Here is a 23,786-nt window from a genome sequence, read left to right on the forward strand (position 1 = left end):
TTACATTTTGAGCCACTTGGCAATCGCCTTTCTCATTGCTTTTTTCATGTCTTTGTTACGTAACGTATATATAACTGGGTTAAGAGCTGGAGTAACTACGGTGAACAGCACAGCCGCAGCTCTGTCGTGATCTAATATGTCTTGTGAAGAAGGTCCCAAATACGTAAACATGGCCGTTCCGAAGAGGAGAGAGACAACCATAAGATGGGAGCTGCAGGTGGAAAATGCTCGTTTCCGACCACGAACTGTTTGTATTTTCAGAAGAAATTTACTGATTAAAATATATGGAAAAAGGGTTAACAGAAAGGATGTGGTTGCCAGATACCCCGTTACCATGGTAAGAAGTTTTAGGTTGAGGGAGATATCGGCGCACGCTAATATCAGTACTGGCTTCACGTCGCAGAAGAAATGGTTGACCTTGTTAGGTCCACAAAATGGAAGTTTCGCTGTAAGCAAGGTGTGCAAAAGAGAATGAAGAAAGCCAGTGATATAAGAACCGATGACCAGGCAAACACAAAGCCTTCTGTTCATGATGACTGAATATCGTAGGGGGTTACTTATCGCCACCAGACGGTCGTAAGACATAATGGTGAGTAGAGTCACTTCTGAGCTTCCCAGGAAATGAAAGAAATGCATCTGAGCTATACAGCCACCAAAGGAGATGGTCTTCTGCCGAGATAGGAAGTCGCATAGCATTTTCGGCACGGCAACAGATGAAAAGGAAATATCAAAAAATGAAAGGTTCCCCAAGAAAAAATACATAGGGGTATGGAGAGTTGGATCGAAAGTCACAAACCACAAGATAGAGGTATTCCCTATAATGTTTAAGAGAAAGAACATGAAAAATAAGCCAAAAAGGACCACCTGGAGTTCCTTCACATCTGTGAAACCAACCAAGATAAACTCTTGTAGTAATGTCTGGTTTACAATGTCTCTGGAATATCTGAAATCTAAAAGGACAGAAGAATTGGTTATTGATGGTGTTTTTACAGTCAAACATTACAGGCGAAACTTTGTTACACCTAGTGTAGGGCCTAAGGCTAGTTGCACTTGACTGTGTCATTCAATCAATAGGGGTCACGGAAGTATGGACGCAAAATGGAACAGGAATAGGACCTGTCCTTGTTTTTTTCGGCCTGGACTGTTGACCCGAACACTGATCCTTGTAATACACGATCCAAAGAGAAACCTGGATAGCACACTGACCTAAGCTCACGGTCGTGTGCTACAGGCCTAAGGGTGTGCTGTATGACACAGAAAATCTCTTTGGGAATCCTTTTGTCATGCACTATGACCTCAAGCCCTGAATTTTTGTCCAGTGTTCCCTCAACTAAACATTTCACGTCTCTCACCAGGAACGGTCACCTTTAACCTACGAAGACTGAGCCTTGTTTCTTACAATTCAAGGTGCCATTACTCATTTATTGGAATAAGGCGTTACCTTTCTCCTTATCAAAGAGGTCAATTGATATATAGGAGTAAGGGGCCCATGGCCTACTCTGACTATGCCAGTGTTCCTCCCGATTAGGCTCACCTCCCCTACTCCAACCTACTTAGGGGCAAGAAAGCCAGATCTCCGCCTCTTAAGCGTACTGGTGTCGTGGCCAAAAAATACACTCACACACCAGTAAATACCGAGGGAATTGATGTTCGACACAACGCAGTTTAATGTCAGTTGCTCCTCAGCTTGAATCAACATCATCAGTCCAACATGGAGAGGACAAAATTCTTTGCTCAGTGTGAAGGTGACACGCAGGGGTTTGCTGGTTACACAACAGATTTGTCACATTAGCGTTCGGAAATAATAGGCTTGGACCCTTTGTCAAGGCCATCATAGGGTATCCCACAGATTGTAATCTCAGCAGTGTTGCAGTAAGCCTTTGACACCCCTGCAGCACTCCCAGAGGAAGAATGAAGAATTGCACAGTGCCTATTGAAACCAATGTGTCTTTGTAAGCTCTGTCTAATACTGTATATGAGGGTCCTGGACAAACTTTTAGGTTAATTTGGAATTCTTTCATTCCCTGTCCAAAGTCTACCAAGGCAGACCACCTATAGTAATGTACAAGCAATAAGTAAGGACTAAATAAAGAGCAGTGTATATAAATATTGTACCAGAGTATAGGGTAGAGACAGGAGCCTTGTCAGACATGTTCACGGTCTGCCACTTAAAATAGTGTTTCAAGTCCTGTAAAGAACAAGAAGGATAACCTATGTTAGTGCATATGGTAATTCATCCACCAAAATACAACAACAAACTACAAAGATATATCATATGTTTAACCCCTATTTCATATCAGTCATACCTTCTAAATAAACTAGCCACAAATATCCAAGCAAAAAGACCAAAGCATATTGTTGATAGAGCTGGAAATGGATGGAGAGGACCATGGCCACGCCGATGGGACGACAAGGCAAATAAGCAGTAACACTTTATTTTTTTTTCGAAATACTCGTACTCGATCGAGTACCACTCGCTATTCGAATGTAAAAGTTCAATGCAGAACCAGCATTGATTGGCCGAATGCTATACAGTCGGCCAATCAACGCTGGTTCTTCTCCTACCTTTAGAAGTCTTCTCCGTGCAGCTTCCCCGCGGCGTCTTCCGGCTCTGAATTCACTCTGCCAGATATCGGGCCTGGGCAGAGCCGACTGCACATGTCCGCTTGTAGTGCGGGCATGCGCAGTCGGCTCTGCCCAGGCCCGATGCCTGGCAGAGTGAATGAAGAGCCGGAAGACGCCGCCGGGACGCTGCACAGAGAAGACTTCTCGGAGGATCCAGCCCGACCCTCACTCGTGGACTTGGTAAGTATAATTTAATCAAATGTTGCCTACCCCTGAAACAAGCATTTTCCCCCCATAGACTATAATAGGGTTTGATATTCGATTCGAGTAGTCGAATATTGAGGGGCTACTCGAAACGAATATCGAATCTCGAACATTTTACTGTTCGCTCATCTCTAATTAATACATTATAAGTGGGTTGATCAACCCAAAGAAAAAGGAAACCTCCAAATGAAGTGATCGTCTTTGGAGGTCCTGTTGAATTAGGAGATCAAAGCTCAAAGCCTACTGGATGATCATTTAGTACTATGTTGGATCAAATCTCATCCTGTGGCACAGCATGGACTGGCTTATCTAAAAACATTTGGATTGATCAAATATTGTATGTTTTGCACTGGATTTAGCCCATTGAGATTATACGTAAAATTTTCCATCAGATTTTCTTTATCAATGGTTTTCGGCATCTTTGCTTCCAGACAGTCAAAAGGAATTCTCATTGTCATTCCTGCAAGCAATAACTGGTGTCCACATGTGTCCTATACATCTGTAAGAAGTGGTTACCTTTGTTGACTATCCATTATTAAGTATCTGCTATTGAAGCTGAGAATGATAGATACAGAGTCCTCTCGCCACGTAAAAAAGAGCCCATGAGAGTCCTGGAGAACGTCATACCGATATGTGTTCTTACATCCTTGTTTAGGAGATTATATAGTGTTTCAGACTCCCGAGGGCCTAAGATGATGGGAATTAATTGGTAATGAATATGCCGGATGTTCTAGGGAATCTCACAATATTTTTAGCTCTGGATACACATGAGACTGTAAAGAAATAATAATGATGGTCGGAACTCTTACCCATATATGACAAACGGGATAGGAAGAAAATAAAAACCTGGAAATATATGGGAGTCTTTAAGAAGGTAGATACAAAAAAATTACAAAATACACGCATCCATTGCCAATGTTAAGTTGTCACATGAGGGATCGGGAACGCCACCCCAAGCTTCTATGTGTTGTCTATATGTGTGTGTCCCCAAGTCCCTCCATGTCTGACATTGTGAATCATTTATACCAATAGTTTGTCTTAGATATTTACAGTATATACTCGAGTATAAGCCGAATTTTCAGCACAGTCCTCAGGCTTAGGGAAGGGGCAGACAGACAACCAAAACACCCCCTCCCCCTCCCCTTCCCCAGCAACTACTGCACCCAAAAACTCCGACCATTTTAATTTTTGAAATTTTCCAGTAGCTGCTGCATTCCCCCCCCCTCCCCCAGGCTTATACTCGAGTCAATAAGTTTTCCCAGTTTTTTGTGGTAAAATTAGGGGCCTCGGCTTATATTCGGGTCGGCTTATACTCGAGTATATACGGTAGATGTTGTTGCCACTATATATGGATAAGTCTAATATGGCTTATACACATGACAGCCCTTTGTTTACCAAGATAACAGTGTATGGGCGGGTTCACGTCTGTGTCCGGTCTCCGGTTTAGCCAATCTGGACGGTTTCTGTTTTCTGCCCCGCAAAACTGGACAGGAGATGGAAACCTGGTGGTCAGCTTTCAAACCCATTCACTTGAGGTGTTTTCCCGTGTGCGTCTTCTGTCTCTCCGCGGAGAAACAGTTTTTTTTAGCCGGACACAAAGTCGGGCATGCAGGATTTTGTGTCCGGTTAAGACGCTCAGGGGTGGTCACCTCTAGAAACCCATTCAAGTGAAAGGGTTTGAAAACTGACTGCTGGGTTTCCGTCTCCTGTCCAGTTTCACGGAGCAGAAGACAGAAACTAGCTGGATTGGCTAAACCGGAGACTGGGCGCAGATGTGAACCCCCCCTAAGTCAGCAATAGGTATGGCAAATATGAATATTGTAACTCTCCATTGTAACTTTTTTATAACTCATTTATATTATATTTTATTAACCCCTTGGCTTCGCAGCCAGTTTTGGGCTTTATGACACAGACCTATTTTTCAAATATGACGTGACATTTTACGTGGTGATAACTTTGGAACGGTTTAACTTTTCCAGGAAATTTTGAGTTTTCTGTGTCACATTTTACTTTTTTTTTGTTGCAATTCATGTTTTGTGTTTATTTCTAAAAAAAAAAAAAGAAAAAAAAAAAGAAAAAGAAAAAATAGGAAATTTGGTGAAAATATAGGGAAAAAAAGCAATGTTCAAAGTTTGAAATTGTCCTCTTTTCATATAGAGAGTCACACCACTCAAATTAGTTATTAAACACAATTTACCAGATCTCTGCTTTATGTTGACATCAAATTTTAAACGTTCCTTTAATTTTTAAAGATTACAAAATAAAGAGAATTTACAAAAAAAAAATTTAAGAGACTAATTCAGTTCCAAAGGGGTTTTGAAGTGTCTTTATATTAGAAACCCCCATAAATCACCCCGTTTTTAAAACTGCACCACCAAAACAATTCAAGACAGCATTTAGTAAGTGTGTTAACTGGGGTTGAGCAATCGTGTTTCTTCATGATCTTTTTAGGTGGGATCGAGATCGGTACTATTTCCCACAATGCTTTGCTTAGCCTTCACACTGAGTATACGCTCCATACATTCTGAGCAGAGTGTATACTCAGTGTGAAGGCTCCACTGCGGTTCCATAGGAATGAAAGGAAGCAGCCGGCACACAACCTTAACCCCCTGAGCGCCAGCTGCCTCCATTCATTCTAATGGGAGACTAAACTAACATCTCTAGTAGCTACCTACCTCCAGAGATGGCTTGTCTGCAGTGCCTGGTTTTCTTCTTCGCCTCGCTGCCGCTCCACGCTACTCTTCTCGCCTCGCTGCCGCCGCCTCCCAGGTTAGTGTTTAAAGAGCTAGGAAGGCGGGGCTTGTGGCTTAGGAGAGTGTGGGAGGGTATAGGGCGGGGAGACGTGACGTGTTCCCTCCCAGTACCCGCCCACACTCTCCTAACCTGGGAGGCAGGGGGCAGCGAGGCGAGAAGAGCAGCGTGGAGCAGCAGCGAGGCGAAGAAGAACACCGGGCACCGGAGCAGCCATCTCTGCAGGTAAGTGGACACAAGGGGGGACTAAGTAGCCAGAGGATTAAAAAAAAATCCTCTGGCTACTTAGTGATTCATTACACAGCATGGATTCTAACAATTAAAGCGTTCAATTGTTAGATTCCATACTGTATAGTAAATAGGATGGCTTTTAAAATACGATCTCCGATTAATAAAAAAATCCCATTGACTTGCATTGGGATCGAGATCGGGTTCGAATGAAAAATGATCGGAAATCGGATTTTAAAATCGATCCTGAAAAGTCAAGATCGGCTCAACCCTAGTGTTAACCCTTTAAGTGCTTCACAGGAATTAAAACAAAATAAAGGTGAAAAATATACATTTTCAATACTATATTCATGTGACCCTAAAATTTGCACATTCACAAGTGTTTAAAACTTTTCTATGGGAGATTTTGTACATTACTATTGAAGCTGGTCATTGACCAGCCGCAAGAGTAATATTACTATGACAGGCCTGGGAGCCTTCAGTAGGCTCCCAGCTGTCATAGGAACAGGTTGGTTCCTGCCGTGCAACTTCAGAAGTATGGAGCCGGGGGATAATTGGTTACTTTGGGAGTCTTTGAAACAATGCCCACGATCAGAGTGGACTAAGATTGCAGGCATTAGCTCTGCGCCTCCGCTGTACATTACAGCGGAGACCCAGTTGCTATGGGAGGCTGCCATCGTCGTTACATACCTGGCATCCGCCAAAATAGCACAGCGGATGCTGAGGAGAGATAGCGCTGCCGGGACTAGTACTGGAGCCTGCAGCATCGCTGAAACGCTGAGGGACCTGTCACATAGTCACATACTCATCTACCTGGTGATCGCTTATGGGGCTTGCTGTGCCTAACTCTTGATCAGATCAGAGTATCCGCTGTTTTATACAGCTACTCTGATCTGACCAGGAGTTATAATTAGAGATGAGCGAGTAGGTATTCGATCGAATATTACGGTATTTGAAATACTCGTACTCGATCGAGTACCACTGGCTATTCGAATGGAAAAGTTCGATGCAGAACCAGCATTGATTGGCTGAATGCTATACAGTTGGCCAATCAACGCTGGTTCTTCTCCTACCTTTAGAAGTCTCCTCCCTGCGCAGCTTCCCCGCGGTGTCTTCCGGCTCTTCATTCACTCTGTCAAGCATCGGGCCTGGGCAAAGCCAACTGCGCATGCCTGCACTACATTTTCTTGTAGTGCGGGCATGCGCAGTCGGCTCTGCCCAGGCCCGATGCCTGGCAGAGTGAATGAAGAGCCAGAAGATGCCACGGGGACGCTGCACAGAGAAGACTACTCGGAGGATCCAGCCCGACCCTCACTCGTGGACTTGGTAAGTGTAATTTGATCGAATGTTGCCTACCCCTGAAACGAGCATTTTCCCCCCATAGACTATAATAGGATTTGATATTCAATTCGAGTAGTCGAATATTGAGGGGCTACTCGAAACGAATATCGAATATCTCATCTCTAGTTATAATAACAAGTATATGATCATATTATATTATTTATCATATATTATTTTTTCAGTGTAGAGCTGTGAAGTGAGACATTACATGTGCCATGGTCAATGGATGGCAATAATTTCACACTACGACTTAAGGAATATTTTAGAGTCATGTAAGGACAGCACTAAATTGATGAGAACAGAATGTAACATTGTTCTGGGTAATTGGCCTCCATAGTATCCTGTGATTCCATTAATAGCTGTGGGACTAATAAAGGAATGCCGGTAAAATCTCAGAAGAACACAGCCACTGTGAACAGGGCGACGGAGAGGATGTTATTAAAAGTCTTCATTATTACCATGTTTACCAATCGTCCCCTCGGGATTAATTAGATGAAGCAATCGATGCGGGATCTGAATAATATTACGCTATACTATAACGATGAGATGGATTCTCTGAATGTAATTCCTACAGGAAAAGAATAGAAATTCATGATCTGTGGATGTAAAAAGGATCAAAGCTAATAAAGTCTATTCTTTCTATTGTATCCATTATGCTACTTTTCAGTTTTTGTGTACTGTAAGAGGATGAAAACTGCCCTGGCCATGCCATGGACACACAAGCACATGGCTCAATGTATTATTTTAGCTATTATACCACGTGTCCACCACATGACAAGGACAGATAAGGATGAACGATCCTATTCCATTGATATTCAGATGTTAACGTGACTCAACAAAACTTAACAGGGTTATCCATTTTTTTTTTATATTACTGGTCTATCCTTAGGATTGGTCATCAATAATAGATCTAGGAGAGTCCGACATCCTGAAAGCCTGTAGATCAGCTGGTCCAGGACCGCATGGCTCTCGCTAATGTTTACATACCAGAAGCCAACTTGCTCACTCTCCATACAATGTGTAGCCCCATACAGTGGAGCCCAATTGAAATGTGTGGTACAGAGCTGCAGTACCTAAAACTGCCACTAAACTTTGCACACGATTACCGGTAATTGTAGAGTTCCGGTCTTCGTCGTTCAGGTCCACACAGTGATATGAAAAACAGAGACCCTGCCCGCTTAAAAAGCAGCTACCCGGTGACCCCTAAGACTATAATGGGGTCTGCCAGTTTAATACTGAAACCGGCGAAAAGTCCTCTTTGGAAGACTTTTATCTCCGCCGAATTTAGGCAAAATCTGCGGTGGAGTCTCCAACCTGATGTGAATCCAGCCTTAGCCGCTCATAGTTGTGTCCCCCCAACAGATCTAATATTGATGACCTATTCTAAGGATAGGCCATCAATATTAGAAAGTGGATCATCCCTTTTAACTTCACATTTAACATTCCATGACATTGAATTAAATGGTATGTAAAGTGTTAATGAGGTTCTCCAGACTTGGAGCAGCCAATGAGGCAACCAGGGGAGGTGTAATAAAAAATGGAGCCTTGATGCCAAAAGTTTTGTTCCTCATGGACCAATGAGGTCAATCAGTGGGCTCAACTGTCTCTGAAGAGACTGGAGAAGTTTTCATTGAGTTTTTGTTGCATATGCCTGATTTTTTTTTTCTTCTTATACCAGCCAAAATGAACATGCTGAGTTATGTAGAGACTATAATAAAATAGTTGTCCAGGAAAAACTGTTTCTTTTCCTGGAGACTGGGGAAGGCAATAAAAAAAGAAAAAAAAAAAAAAAAACACTCCAGGGTCTTAGGTCAATGTCCATTCCTGTTGTGCCCCATGGCTTGTTCTGGCTGAAGGGCTCACCGATCATGTATGGTGATGACTTAGGCCAATGTCCATTCCAAGGGTTGCCAAGGGTCTTAGGCCAATGTCTGTTCCTGTCGTGCCCCAGGCATTGTTCAGGCGGAAGTCCTCATCGCACATGATCGCTGAGGCCAACCAGTGACCTAAGGAAAGAATCCGGCATGTCACACATGATGTATGTTAGTGACGTTCCGGGTCCTTTCCTTAGGCCACTTATAGACTTCAGAGATCACCTGCAGTGAGAACGTTCGCCAGAACAAGCCTAGGGGTGCCACGAAACAGGACGCCTTGGGACACTGGAGCACCAAGGATGGGTGAGTATTTTTTTCCCTGGCCTCCAGGGAAAAAACTGTTTTTCCTGGACAACCCCTTTAAAGTTCCTGCATTCATGGTCATATTTACCGCCAGCTGATCAAGATAGATGGTCACCATTGTGATGATTAGAGAAACATTTTTAATTACTTAAATTTTCAAAAATAAAAAATTTCAAAAAATTTAATTTTTAACCCTTTCCCAACATCTTCCATACTAGTATGGCGGATGTTAGGTATGTAAATCTACAGCAGGGACCCAACGCTAATGACCGTGATCAGTTCCCGCATTGATCACAGGAATTAAAGAGGTTGTCCAAGATTAAATTAAATCCCTACTCTAACCTAAACACCCCACCCCTTGCCTACTTTCTAAATAACATAATTTATCAAAAATGTACAGTATATTTAACCACATTTTATGATATTGAGGCGAATACGGCCTCAAAATCCTGACCAAAAATCTCTGTGTGAACTTACCCTCACAGAAAGGGAAATTACGCTAGGTTCACACCTGTGTATCTGTTTCTGCCCAGGGATCTACTCATGGATCTCCTGAATGGAAACCTAATCCACTTAAGAAAGCGGTTACTCTTGGAAACCCACAGATCACATAAACTATAAAGGGGCCCTCTGAGTTTCCGCCCAGTTTCCACCCAAAAAGGGAGACTTTTCTGTCCGCATTTTTAAAGCGGAATGGAGAACGGAATTCCCGAGCGGAGACCCAGCACTAGCGTGAACCTATCCTTAAGCTTTACATACTTATTTCTGAAATCAATGAACGTATGGACCTTCTGTGTTCTGCAGAGATACACAAGTTTGTAGTCACTGACAGCTCTGGCTTATAGATGTGTCTACTTAGTGTGAGCCCCACTTTCCCCCTTTGAAGTAAGTCCATAAATAAGTCTTCTTGAGCAAAGACAATAATTTATTTAGATATGCAACAGAGCTGTTCCAGAGAAGGTGAGAGGTACAAGTGGTGCGAACTTCAGACGGAACAGAGATGGATGCAGCCCCGAACTGAGCTTGCACTTGGTTTATATACTATTGTTAAACAAAGAAACACCAATAGACATCAGTATTACACCATTAGCAAGTGTTACATATTTACTAGAGATGAGCGAGTAGGAACGGAAAATGGAAAAGTTTGATGCAGAACCAGCATTGATTGGCCGAATGCTATACAGTCGGCCAATCAACGCTGGTACTTTTCTTACCTTTAGAAGTCTTCTCCGTGCAGCTTCGCCGCGGCGTCTTCCAGCTCTTCATTCACTCTGCCAGGCATCGGCCCGCTTGTAGTGCGGGCATGCGCAGTCGGCTCTGCCCAGGCCCGATGCCTGGCAGAGTGAATGAAGAGCCGGAAGACGCCACGGGGACGCTGCACAGAGAAGACTGCTCGGAGGATCCAGCCCGACCCTAACTCGTGGACTTGGTAAGTATAATTTGATCGAATGTTGCCTACCCCTGAAACGAGCATTTTCCCCCCATAGACCATAATAGGGTTCGATATTCGATTCGAGTAGTCGAATATTGAGGGGCTACTCAAAACGAATATCGAACCTTGAACATTTTACTGTTCGCTCATCTCTAAGATTTACATATCTCCCAAGGACATAGTGGAGATTATATAACCAATGGTTTGTAGCTGGTATGCAATATAGAGGACATAATGGGCCTCACTACTGGTCATAGATGTGCTTATAGTTGACATATATTTTCCCCAAGGATTAGTTAGACTTATATTAACCCTTAAGTACAATCATGATGTTTATCATACACCACTATTATACACATATCATGATGATAGACACCATCATAGTACTTTAGGGTTAAATACCTAAATCTCAATGCCTGAGCAATACCGATTACCCCTTGGCCCATTTTATTACTTGAACTTAATCAATACTGATAGTTATCTATTGGCACTCCACACTCTACACTGACACATTTCATGGTTTACTACTTAATATTTCTCAAAGGAATGCGTTAACTCTTTGAGCAACCTTAACTTTTATTGAGGTAGAAGGATAAAATGGCTGACTAGTAACAATATGACAGATTATAATATGGTAGATTATAATAAGGCCTTACGTTCTTACAATGTCACCCAAAATAATGACTTAGGGCAAATGCAACACTTAAAATGTACACTTATTCAGCACACATAATTTACTATGACCTCTTGTCCATGGACAAGGTCCTGATGACATGAAGTTCTGTAATGTTTGACTAGCCCAGTAGGGGTTATAGCCATTCAAGGTTGATTTTTGTGTTCTAACTTTTCTTGGTTATATAGAGTTAGGTCTTTTTTTCAGCTTCAGTTTCTACATCTGATCATTGTCTCCCCTTCTAGTAAGCCAGTACAAAAGTGGTTCTGCTGGTCTCTTACCCCCCAAGTCCTCCATTTGGGTGATGCGCTGACCATTCTCTCTGGCTGGCTCCAGTACTTTGTTGGTGTGCAGAGATTTAGTTGATCACTGTGGTCAACTACTGGCCTTAGCATTCATATGTTGGGTACTGGAGATTAGAGATGAGCGAGTAGTTAAATACTCGATATTCGATATACATTTCGAGTAGCCCCTCAATATTCAACTACTCGAATCGAATATCGAATCCTATTATACTCATAATAATGCTCATTTCAGGGATAGGCAACATTCGATTAAACTGAACTTACCAAGTCCACGAGTGAGGGTCGGGCTGGATTCTCCAAGAAGTCTTCTCTGCGCAGCGTCCCCGCGTTGTCATCCAGCAATGAATTCACTCTACTAGGCATTGGGCCTGGGCAGAGACGACTGCGCCCGCCCGCACTACAAGAAAATGGACGCTTACAGGCAAAGCGGCCATTTTCTTGTAGCGCAGCCATGCGCAGTCAGCTCTGCCCAGGCCCGATGCCTAGCAGAGTGAATTCAGAGCCGGAAGACGCTGCAGGGACACTGCGAGGAGAAGACTTCTAAAGGTAGGAGAAGAACCAGCATTGATTAGCCAACTGTATAGCATTCGGCCAATCAATGCTGGTTCTGCATCAAATTTTTACATTCAAATAACGAGCGGTACTCGATCGAGTACGAGTATTTTGAATATCGTAGTATTTGATCAAATACCTACTCGATCGAATACTACTTGCTCATCTCTACTGGAGATGTATCATCAGTGATGTTACTGGTACCCAACGTGTAAATCGCTGAGGCCTAAAATATCTAATAAAAAATAATTTGCCATTTTAAAATAGAAAAAAAATAAAATTTTACATTTGTATTCATTTTACGTCGTCAATGTAACCTCTCTAAAATAGTTCACTAAACTTCTTCTTCAAAGTTTCTTTAATCTCCCGATTCCTAAGGCTATAAATGATTGGATTACACATTGGGGTTAGGACGGAGTAGATGACAGCCATCACACGATCATAGTTCACCGATCTAGTGTTCGTCAGTCTAACATACATAAAACCTACACTGCCGAAGAACAACAGGACAACAGTAAGGTGGGCACCGCATGTAGAAAAGGCCTTTTTCCTGCCTTCTGCTGTCTTTATCTTTAGAACAGTAGACATGATTTTGAAGTAGGACATGATAATGCATGCAAAGGCCAAGAAGAGAAGGAACGAGTTGATGGCAAAGTCAACCGTGACGTTGAGTGATGTGTCGGAACATGCCAAGTTTATTAGTGGAGTAAAGTCACAGAAGATATGTTCTACCTCATTGGAATGACAAAAGGAAAGGCGAGACAACAATATGATTTGAGTCAAGGGTCCAAAGAAGCCTATGATCCAACAACATGCTGCTAACTGAAAACAGCAACCAACAGTCATTATGGAAGGATATCTTAAAGGGTTACAAATGGCAATGTAGCGGTCATAAGCCATGGCTGTAAGAAGATACGTTTCTGTGATACCCAAACAATGAAGAAAGTAGATTTGGAGAAGACATCCAACGTATGAAATCATCTTCTCATTCAGTAGGTTTGTCAACATCTTCGGAATAGTGACTCCGGTGTACCAAATTTCCAGGAAGGAAAGTATTGCAACAAAGATGTAGAGGGGAACATGGAGGTGATGCTGAGAGCAGATTAGGGTGATAACTAGAACATTACCACTAAGGGTGAAGATGTAGATAATGCTCAGAACGGCGAATAGCAATGTCTGAGCTCCATTGAGGTCAGGGAAGCCTATGATAATGAATTGCGTGACGAGAGACTGATTAAGAAAGGTCGACATTCTGCTATTTCAATAGGAAAGTCTCTCACTTGCAACGTTTGTTCTGGAAATATAAATTGTAATGCCTAAGACACTTACTGTTTAAACAAATGGAATGGATTATAATTTTATGTACAGTGATGTGCAAAAGTTTTAGACATGCATAGAAAATAATGCTGCAAAGTAAGAATGCTTGCAATAATAGAAGTGACTGAGGCTAGGTTCACACTTGTGCCGGGCTCTCCGTCATTTGGGTCCGCTCGGGAACCGAGCCCCTTCGCTAAAAAAGCAGTTACATAGACTCTACTGGGGTCTGCTGGTTGTCCGTCAGGTTTCCACCATTTATTTATACTGAAACCGGTGGAGAGAAAAGTCCTCCGTGCAGGATTTTTCTCTCTGCCGATTTTCGGGAAAATCTGTGACGATCTCCTATGGACATTCCGACGCAAATGTAAACCTAGCCTTAAAAAAGGAGAGCTCTAAATCACATCAATATTTTGTAGATTTCCATTGGAAGAGGAGTCCGGGAAGTGATGATCTGGCTCCCACAGAGCCCTGATCTTAACATCCAGTCTGTCTGGGATTACATAAAGAGAGAGAAGGATTGGAGTAAGCCTACAGCTAGAGAAGATCTGTGCTTGGTTCTCCAAGATGGTGGGAACAACTTCCGCATTCCCTCAAAAACTGTTTGCAAGTGTATCTAGAACAATAGATGAAAGGCAAGGGGCATAGGTCACACCAAATTTTTATTTCATTTAGATTTCTCTTCTATTCATTAACATATTAATTGTGTTAATTAACAAAAACAATTAACACTTTTTTAAAACTTTTTTTTAAATTTACTTTGCAGAATTTTTTCATGCCTGCTTAAATCTTTTGCTTGCACAGTACTGTATACGTATCACTACAAATACAGAGAAAATAAAGAACCTAAAATATAATAACAAATAAATTGTGGGGAAGGTAGCTCGGTAAAATCAGTGGTGCGGACCCAACCAGTCACAGACAGGGACACAAATCTTGCAGCAAAGTGGTCTATTTAAAAAAAAAACCATCAAAGTAAATAAACCTTTACGTCAGGCACAAAAATAAAGTACAGCCTTAACTTCAGGAAAAACAAAATCCTGCTCGTCTGAGTGCTAACTAAACAGAAAATACTAACTGTACGTGTGGCTTACTACCAGCCACACGAATCAACCCAAAAAAAACACTGTACCGTATGAGTAGGTTCTTAGGACAGACCCAGGCACTCCCTCTCACTCCAAGGATCTGCCCTGAAGTGCAGACTCTGCAGCTTTTATGACCCAGTAATGAGCCTAGTACCCACAGCTGAATTTGTAACTAGTAGAGATGAGGAAACACTATTCGAAACAGCCGTTTCGAATAGCACGCTCCCATAGGAATGAATGGAAGAGGCCGGCACGCAGACTTTGCCGGCGGCCGGCTACGTCTATTCATTTCTATGGGAGTGTGCTATTCAAAACGGCTGTTTCGAATAGTGTTTCCTCATCTCTAGTGACTAGTGTTTTGACACTTTAACTGGTCCAGGCAGACAAATATCATACATGGATGTCACCCTTATATGTATAGATGCCCTATAGCACTAGCAGAGAAAATAAAAAATAAAGCAGCTTTTTTTTGTTTTTTTATTTTTATTGTTCAGAAAACTGAACATACAAGAACCCTCATGCTTGATCACTAGCATGGGGCAGAGGGCAGCACCATGAGAATTTGTCAGCCCTGGGGCCTGTTAGCTTTATGTGGATCCCAGTTGGACACTACTGCCATTCAAGGTTGTGCAAGGACAGGTTTCACAGGACATAGAGCTCCATCACCTGACAGAGACCTTATGTCCCCTTGACTTCTGTTGAAATAGTATACAGGGGCATATTGTACACTAAGAAATCCTACCGAAGAACACATAACACATTTGCACTTGAATTTTAAATAGGTTCAGCCAAGCATATTGCACAAAAAAAAAAAATTCCATCGAACAAAGGGAAGGAGAAAAAAAATAATTTCAATGAGGAAAAGAAAAACTTACCTTTAAGATAACAATTTTTTAAGGATAAGATGGTGTTGAGGATATACATAAGCTCATATAGGCAGTAACCTATAACATCCTTGAAACTGGAGTTTTATTTTATACAATAAAAATAAAAAATAATTGTAAATAAAGATGAATATAGGGAGGATTTTTTCACTTTTCCGTAGAAGTAATTATGTAAGAAGTTACAGTATATACTAAGACGCAAAAATAATGAGGAACAGAACTGGGCGATGCTTATATATTACTAGAACAATCATTACCAGGAATGAGCCATTTGGGATTTACATTGTGTTGGTGTCATTTAATGATCATACAGGAGACATTGGCCACATGGGTACGAGGATCCCATGGCGAGGCCTAGAACTTAATTAAGAAGGAGTCATGTAAATAATCTTATTGTATATGCATTTGAATACCTACTCAATAGAGATGAGCGAACAGTAAAATGTTTGAGGTTCGATATTCGTTTCGAGTAGCCCCTTAATATTCGACTACTCGAATCGAATATCGAATCCTAATATAGTCTATGGGGGGAAAATGCTCGTTTCAGGGGTAGGCAACGTTCGATCAAATTATACATACCAAGTCCACGAGTGAGGGTCGGGCTGGATCCTCCGAGAAGTCTTCTCCGTGCAGTGTCCCCGTGGCATCTTCCGGTTCTGAATTCACTCTGCCAGGCATCGGGCCTGGGCAGAGCCGACTGTGCAGTCGGCTCTGCCCAGGCCCGATGCCTGGCAGAGTGAATTCAGAGCCGGAAGACGCTGCGGGGAAGCTGCACGGAGAAGACTTCTAAAGGTAGGAGAAGAACCAGCGTTAATTGGCCAACTGTATAGCATTCGGCCAATCAATGCTGATTCTGCATCAAACTTTTCCATTCGAATAGCGAGTGGTACTCGATCGAGTACGAGTATTTCGAATACCGTAGTATTCGATCGAATACTACTCGCTCATCTCTACTACTTACCAATACTGATTATATACTGTATAAGATACAGTATAGTGCTTGTGTTTCATCAACCTTTGCCTAGTTCCAGACTTTATTTTTTTTAAATTTTTTTTATAAAGGAGGAGGGGTACAAATTAAAAGGCCGAGTTGTCAAAACTGTTATTAAAATAAAAACACACTCACCTTAACAATCTACTTCCCGATCCCCTCACTAGTCTCTATTTCCTATTCCGTCTTGATATACAGAAAGTAACTGCTCAGCCAATCACCGATTGTGGCCAATAAATGGATACTTCCTGTGTGTCGAGAGGAAACAGGAAGTAGAGAACCTCGAGGATCCCAGAAAGCATTGGAAAATTAAATGTGAGAAGAGTATCATTTCTTTTACATTTTATAAAGGTTCTCATTCATTTTTAATGTTTATACAAAGATGATATCCCATTTTCCGCAAATATATCTTATATTTTGCAAAACAAAAAGTTCAACAATTTTCCGATAAAATTTTTGTTCAACTTTATGACAGTTTTCAAGATCTTTTATAGCCGTCATGCAAAACAGTATAGGATACCTGTGAATTTGGAGACTTCTGCCGAGCCAAGTAGTTAAAAATACTGCTGGATAGTACAATCAGGGGGAAGAGGAACCCTGACCTGATTCTGATATTAGCAGCTATTTTTGGTCCATGTTGGTGTGTCTCGGTTGAATGCTGAGGCCCAGTCACAGGCCTCAGAAGTGGCTCTAGCAGCTGATGTAAAGAAAATGTCAGAAGAGCCCACAGGGAGAAGAGCCAATGCCATGGAAGAAGACTGGAAACCCAGGAAAGGTGAGTATCTGTATTTTTTATTTTCTCTGCATCTTCCCCGAGCCTCATGGATAGCAAACCCAAAAGTTTTATTTGACTATAACCCCGAAATTTGGGTCATGTTCAGTTCGGTTCAAACTGGTTTTCTCATCTCTACTTATGAATACCATTTAAAGTACATTCCTATATTGCCCAACCCATGTTCTTCATTCACTCAATGACCTAAGACTAACATCCTCTATTATCAGAACCTCCCATACTCATATACAAGACTTCTCTCAAGTTGCACCACTTCTCTGGAATGCTCTACCCTGGATAATCAGATTAAATCCCAATTTCTACATCTTTAAGTGCAATCTAAAGACACAACCATAATTCTTAATCTAAACCACAATTACAATCCCCTCTGTTCACTCTCCCACATTACCCTACAGGATATGATGTTGTATTTGACAGCCACCATTTGCACATTAAAGGACACGACTGGTGACGGTTATACAGTTTTATGTTTGTGTAATGACAGTCACCTCTATTACAGGATTGTCTGACCCCCTGTATAACCAATGCCGCCCCTGCTACCTCTTGTGTCACCCCCTCTACCTCATAGATTGTAAGTTTTTGCAAGCAGGGCCCTCAGTCCCATTGTATGAATTGACTATTACTCTGTAATGTCTCTTTTTTGTCTGTACTTGAGCCCTACAATTTGTAAAGTGCTGTGGAATATGTTGGCGCTATATAAATACAACTTAATTAATATTGTTATTATTATTACTATTATTAATAGGTAACATAAAAAATCATTGGGCTAGGTGAAGGAGAGGATTTGCTGAGCTCTTCCACCACTCCTGATCTCCTGACCACTCCTCCTGAAAATATATGGCCGGATGATAAGCATTACCGTTACCTCTTGTCACTAGGGTTGTGCTATTATCCACTTTCTTGCTTTCCATTCCATATTGACAAAATTAGAAAGAAATATCTATAGATGGGCACTGCATGGGCACTCCCGTTCATATTATACATCATATGGGCAGCCTATGTGCCGGTCACATTACATAAAGGGGCATGATCAACATATTTCTTGCCCAAGATGTAAAGGAGGCATCATGTTAAGATTTTTTTCTACACACTCAAAGGGATGTGTCTCCTAGAAGATTACCTAAATGGGTAGTCAAGTATGATCATACAGATATGAGACAACGGTAGAGCCATGTAGAGACATGTCTAGGGTTAACACTATATAAAGACACCTCCGCCATCTCTTGAAAAATTACTTTTAATCCCTATGAAAATACACAAGGAATATGCACTATTAAGCTCCTCTTGGCCACATACCGCCCATCACTGCCTTGTTCTTTCCCTAATACTGCACAAGAAGATAATCGTATGTTGGAGGACCAGAAGAGAGACCAGAATATCTGGTATGTGACAAATGCTCATTTACTGGAATTCAGCTTAATGTTAAAGGCCACCTTAGGGGAACAGAGATGACGTTAGAGAACAAGCCAACAGACAACCTCTCTGACAGATCCACCTCTAAAACGAACAGAGCAGTCTACTGCGGTTGAGCTGAGCTTGAAATTTCAGGATCGTTTTTAAAATCCGATTTCCGATCATTTTTCCATCTGATCCCGATCCAAATTCCGATCCTAATGTAAGTCAATGGGATTTTTTAATGATTGAAAATCGGATTTTAAAAAACCATCCTATTCACTACACAGTGTGGAGTTCAAAAATTGAAGGCTTCAATTTTTGGACTCCACGCTGCATAGTGATTAAAAAAATCCACCCCAGTTGTCCGGTTACCTGCACAGAACCGCTGCCGCCTCCCGTCCCGATGTGTACGCCGCTCCCCGGAGCTCCGGGCCATTGTTCTCTGTCCACTTCTCTCCTTACGCATTCAGACGCTGGCAGAGCGCCGTACACGCCCCCGCCTCACTAGTGAATTACTCACGTCTCCCCGCCCTGTACCCACCCACACTCTCCTAAGCTGGAGCAAGCCCCGCCTACTCCCATCATCAGTAACACTAGCCTAAGGAGGTGGGGGCACGCACGGTGCTCTTCCAGCGTATGAATGAGAGAGGAGAGGACAGAGAACAACGGCCCGGAGCTCCAGGGAGTGGCAGCTGTTCTGTGCAGGTGACTAGGGTTGAGCGATCGGGTTGGAATTCTGTTCCCGATCTTTTTTAGGCAGGATCGAAATTTACTCGATCGCCGATTGGGATCCGATCTTTTCTGATCCCTCAACCCTACAGTCTACAGAGTAACAGCAGTTGAGCATTAAAAAAATAAATTTTAAAAAAAATAGGATCATATGTTTTGTTCTTCATAGATACAATTCAATGAAAAATTAGCCATAGTTTTAACTTTCACAATGAACTAGTTCCTGGTCCAAGGAGGGAAACGTTCAAAAGTTTGCTACAAGGCCAGTGGCGTAACTACCGTGGTAGCAGCAGTAGCAGCTGCCACAGGGCCTGGGGCATTAGGGGCCCGGTGGCAGCCGCTACTGCTGCGTTTTTTTTTTTTTAATAGGCCGTTACCGGCTGGAGTTACTCCAGCCGCTAACGGGCCCTATATACTTACCGATCCTGGCAGGGGCCGGGATCGGTAAGTGACACTGCGGGCCCCACAAGCACTATTATACTCGGGGGGTCTTTTCGGACCCCCAAGTATAATGATCGGAAGTGCAGGAGAGGTAACTGAACATAAGAAACTGTGTTACTTACCTCTCCAGGCTCTGCGCAGGCTTCGGCCTACTTGTGTGACGTCTCAGACGTCACATGATCGGGGCCTGCGTCCTCATGCGTTGCGACGCAGGCTCCCGGTCACATGACGTCCCTGACGTCATTGTAGATGGCCGCCAGCGGGGAGTCGGGAGACAGGTAAGTTACAGTGTTTTTTTTTTAATGTTGTTCTTCCCCTGGGTCTCCGATTATTATACTCTGGGGTCTGAAAAGACCCCCGAGTATAATAATTGTTAATGGGTGTCCACAACGGGGCATAATAGTGTGTGTAGGGGCCACAATGGGGGATAATACTGTGTGCAGGGGCCACTATGGGGTATAATAATGTGTGCAGGGGCCACTATGGGGTATAATACTGTGTGCAGGGGCCACTATGAGGCATAATACTGTGTGCAGGGGCCACTATGGGACATAATACTGTGTACAGGGGCCACTATGGGGCATAATACTGTGTGCAGGGGCCACTATGGGGTATAATAATGTGTGCAGGGGCCACTATGGGGTATAATACTGTGTGCAGGGGCCACTATGGGGTATAATAATGTGTGCAGGGGCCACTATGGGGTATAATAATGTGTGCAGGGGCCACTATGGGGTATAATAATGTGTGCAGGGGCCACTATGGGGTATAATAATGTGTGCAGGGGCCACTATGGAGTGTAATAGTGTGCGTAGGAATGCGGGAGGTGGGGTCGTGCGGGGTTTTCGGCATTGGTCGGGGTTTTCGATGTCAGCCGGGGGGGGCCCATGTCAAAGGTTCGCCACAGGGCCCCGCCATTCCTAGTTACGCTACTGTACAAGGCCTAGCCTTTCACACCACTGACCCTAATTCTACTAAGTTATATTCATGCTACCAGTATGAATCTTCGAGATCTCAAATCTAACATATCACATTTCCCTAGGTTTTCATTAAAGAACAGTATTTGACACATACCTGTAAGATCTCACTGTCCCCCTTGATCACATTTGGTCGGTGCTATAACTTATACAACGTCTCCAGAACTTTAGCCAGTTTAAATAAATATAACTTAAGAAATACAATTATTACAGAACAGAACGTTCCAAACAGGTGTATGAGAGATATTACTAGTAAATAATCAGTGAAAATGCATATTTTATGGCATCGAGCTACAGAAAAGTTCAGAATTTCTCAATGTCATAGTGTTTCTCCCATGTTAACTGTCCACATTATTATTATTATTTATTTATATAGCACCATTAATTCCTTGGTGCTTTACATTTGGGGGTTACATACAATACACAGAATATACAGGTAGATATAATACTAACAATGACCGACTGGCACAGTGGGGTAGAGGGCCCTGCCCGCGAGGGCTTACAATCTATGGGTCCACATTAAGTATATTGTCAGTTATGTATTTAGGGAATGGTCTACTGTACATTCCCAGAGCACAAGATTCTCAAAAATATTAATTAGGAGCAATGATATAGAATAATATTATTGTCCAGATTAATGAATAGACCATGGAGAACTTTGGTCTTCTTAAAGCAACTAATAGTGCCCGTAAACGTAAGAGAACAGTTGACCAAACCAGTCAATTTTGGAAGGAGAGGCCTACTAATCTATCTTATTTGTAAGGCAGTGCCTTAAATGCATTATCTGTTTGAGACTCCTTCAAAAACAAACAAAAAACCCCCCCAAAAAACATTCATGTATTATACAAGCTGAAGTTCTTTGGAGTTTCTTCTTTCCCAACACAAAGTTGACAGCTCTGGAACATGTTCTGCTCACCTGCCACTTTGTAGATGCAGCTTGAATGAAGGAAATGTTCTAATCATATGGGCGATTATTCTGGATACTCAACTGCAAAGTCCATTGTATTTCTTTCTCCGGAACCTCTCTTTTCTAGATATTTCTTATTCGTCCGTCATCCAATCTCAAATACTCTACATTTCCTTGACTGGAAGCGATATAATAACACATGGAGGCTGTATAACCCAACTCTACTATTTCATGTTTCGGCCATGCATAGAGTTCATATTGCTGACTGCTAGAGAGGAGCGAATAGTGAAATATTCGATTCGAATCGACCCTCAATATTCGACTATTCGAATGAATATGGAATCCCATTATAGTCTATAGGGAAAAAAGGTTCGTTTAAGGGGAAACCAATATTCAACTAAGGACGGTCACCAAGTCCACGATCACACCTCAGGAAATGATGCCAACACCTCTGCAATGCAACTGGGAGAGCAGGGGAAGCATGTCTGGGGGGCATCTAACACACCAAAGACCCTCTATTACCCCAACATCACAGCCTAACAACTACACACTTTCCAGACTCAATACAACCTCTATGAAAAGTGGAAAAATACCTGGAAAGCTTCTTTCCTCCCCAATTGTATGGACAGAAACCCAAATTTTATGCTAATGAAACCTTACCAAGCACCCCTTTCAATCACGTGGCCCATGACAACCACAGAAGGCAAGGGGGAAATCAAACAGCCCCCACCCTTAACTGTCATTGTGGATGTGATGTGGTGAGACATCAAAAAAATTACTTTTCTGGCCCTTCACGTGGGCCCTTCCAAATTAAGTTAGAGGGCCTTAAGCTGAGCCATACAAAAATTTATTTTCAGGCTCTTGGGATGAGCCCTCCCAAACTTAGCTTCAGGCACTTGGGGTGAGGTTAGCCTTGTACCAGCAGAGTATTAGGCCCTTAAATTGAGTTGAGCCTTGTAGCAGCAGAGTTTTAGGCCCTTTGGGTGACCCCTAAAAATTAGATTTCAGGCCCTTGGGGGGAGCCCTAAAACATTAATGGGGTTTTTTAAGTATTAAATTACGGTGAAGGTGGTGGTGTTGGAGGAGGATGAGTAAATTGTGTGCTGGCAGCACTAAAACCTGCACCCCACTTAAAGGTGTATTCCCACGTCGCATACTCACCAGTCTTCACTGCTGTAAAATCTTCTTTCTTCCTGGTTTCTTGCATCATTTGGTGGGCGGAGTGTCACATGCAACCTGCCATTTAGCTCCACCCCCAAATTAGTATGTAGCTCCGCCCACCCATATTAGACTACGAAGTACAAAAAAAACCTGTTTCGCCACGGAGACCAGAAGACGCTCACGGGCGGACACTGACTGCCCAATTTCCATCTCCTGTCAGGGTTTCTCGGGCAGAAGACAGAAATCCACAAAGCGGAGACCGGATGCAGGTGTGAACCGCCCTAACGTACGAGACCAACTTCGCAATATTCAATGTCTCTAGGGAAATCTTTTTGTGTGTTGTACACGGTCCTCATTCCAATGCTAAATCCTATTATTTACACTCTGAGAAACCAAGATGTAAGAAAAGCTGAAAAAAACGTAGAAACTTTCGTACTTTAACCCCTTAAGGACCAATCCTCGTTTTTCAAAACCGATGTGTCACTTGATATGGCAAGAACTTGGAGCCTTCAACTGACACAAGTGATAGAGATTGTTTTTTTGTTTTTTTTGGTGAAACATTGCACTTCAGGTTAGTGCTAAACACTAGAAATGAGCGAGTACTATTCAAAACGCAGTTTCAAATAGCACGCTCCCGTAGGAATAAATGGAAGCGGCCGGCACACAGACATCTATTCATTCCTATTGGTGCGTGCTATTCGAAACTGGAGTTTGCAATAGTACTCGCTCATCTCTACTAAACACTAATCAATATTTTGTATTAAAAAAAAAAAAAAAAAAAAAAAAATTGATGGAAATTTGGGTGGGAAAAAAAACACGCA

The 23,786-nt window shown here is 42.4% G+C and overlaps 2 protein-coding genes across 2 annotated transcripts; both read right to left on the reverse strand.

Moving 5' to 3' along the window:
• Window positions 1-975, reverse strand: LOC142214554 (olfactory receptor 12D1-like; the record flags this gene model as incomplete). Its single annotated transcript, XM_075283499.1, has 1 exon — window positions 1-975. A coding segment is annotated over one exon (975 nt), but the record flags the coding sequence as incomplete, so codon positions are not given.
• An 11,634-nt stretch (window positions 976-12,609) lies between these two features.
• LOC142212973 (olfactory receptor 6N2-like) lies at window positions 12,610-13,539 on the reverse strand. Its single transcript, XM_075281109.1, has one exon. It carries the CDS (start codon window positions 13,537-13,539, stop codon window positions 12,610-12,612), a length of 930 nt encoding a protein of 309 aa, XP_075137210.1.
• Window positions 13,540-23,786: the final 10,247 nt, after the last annotated feature.

Source organism: Leptodactylus fuscus, chromosome 7 (assembly GCF_031893055.1).
Source record: "Leptodactylus fuscus isolate aLepFus1 chromosome 7, aLepFus1.hap2, whole genome shotgun sequence".
In the NCBI taxonomy this organism is placed as follows: Eukaryota; Metazoa; Chordata; class Amphibia; order Anura; family Leptodactylidae; genus Leptodactylus; species Leptodactylus fuscus.

Bases quoted from the DNA above. Each gene is read 5' to 3' on its own strand.
- LOC142212973 (XM_075281109.1), bottom strand. From the start codon at position 13,539: ATGTCGACCTTTCTTAATCAGTCTCTCGTCACGCAATTCATTATCATA.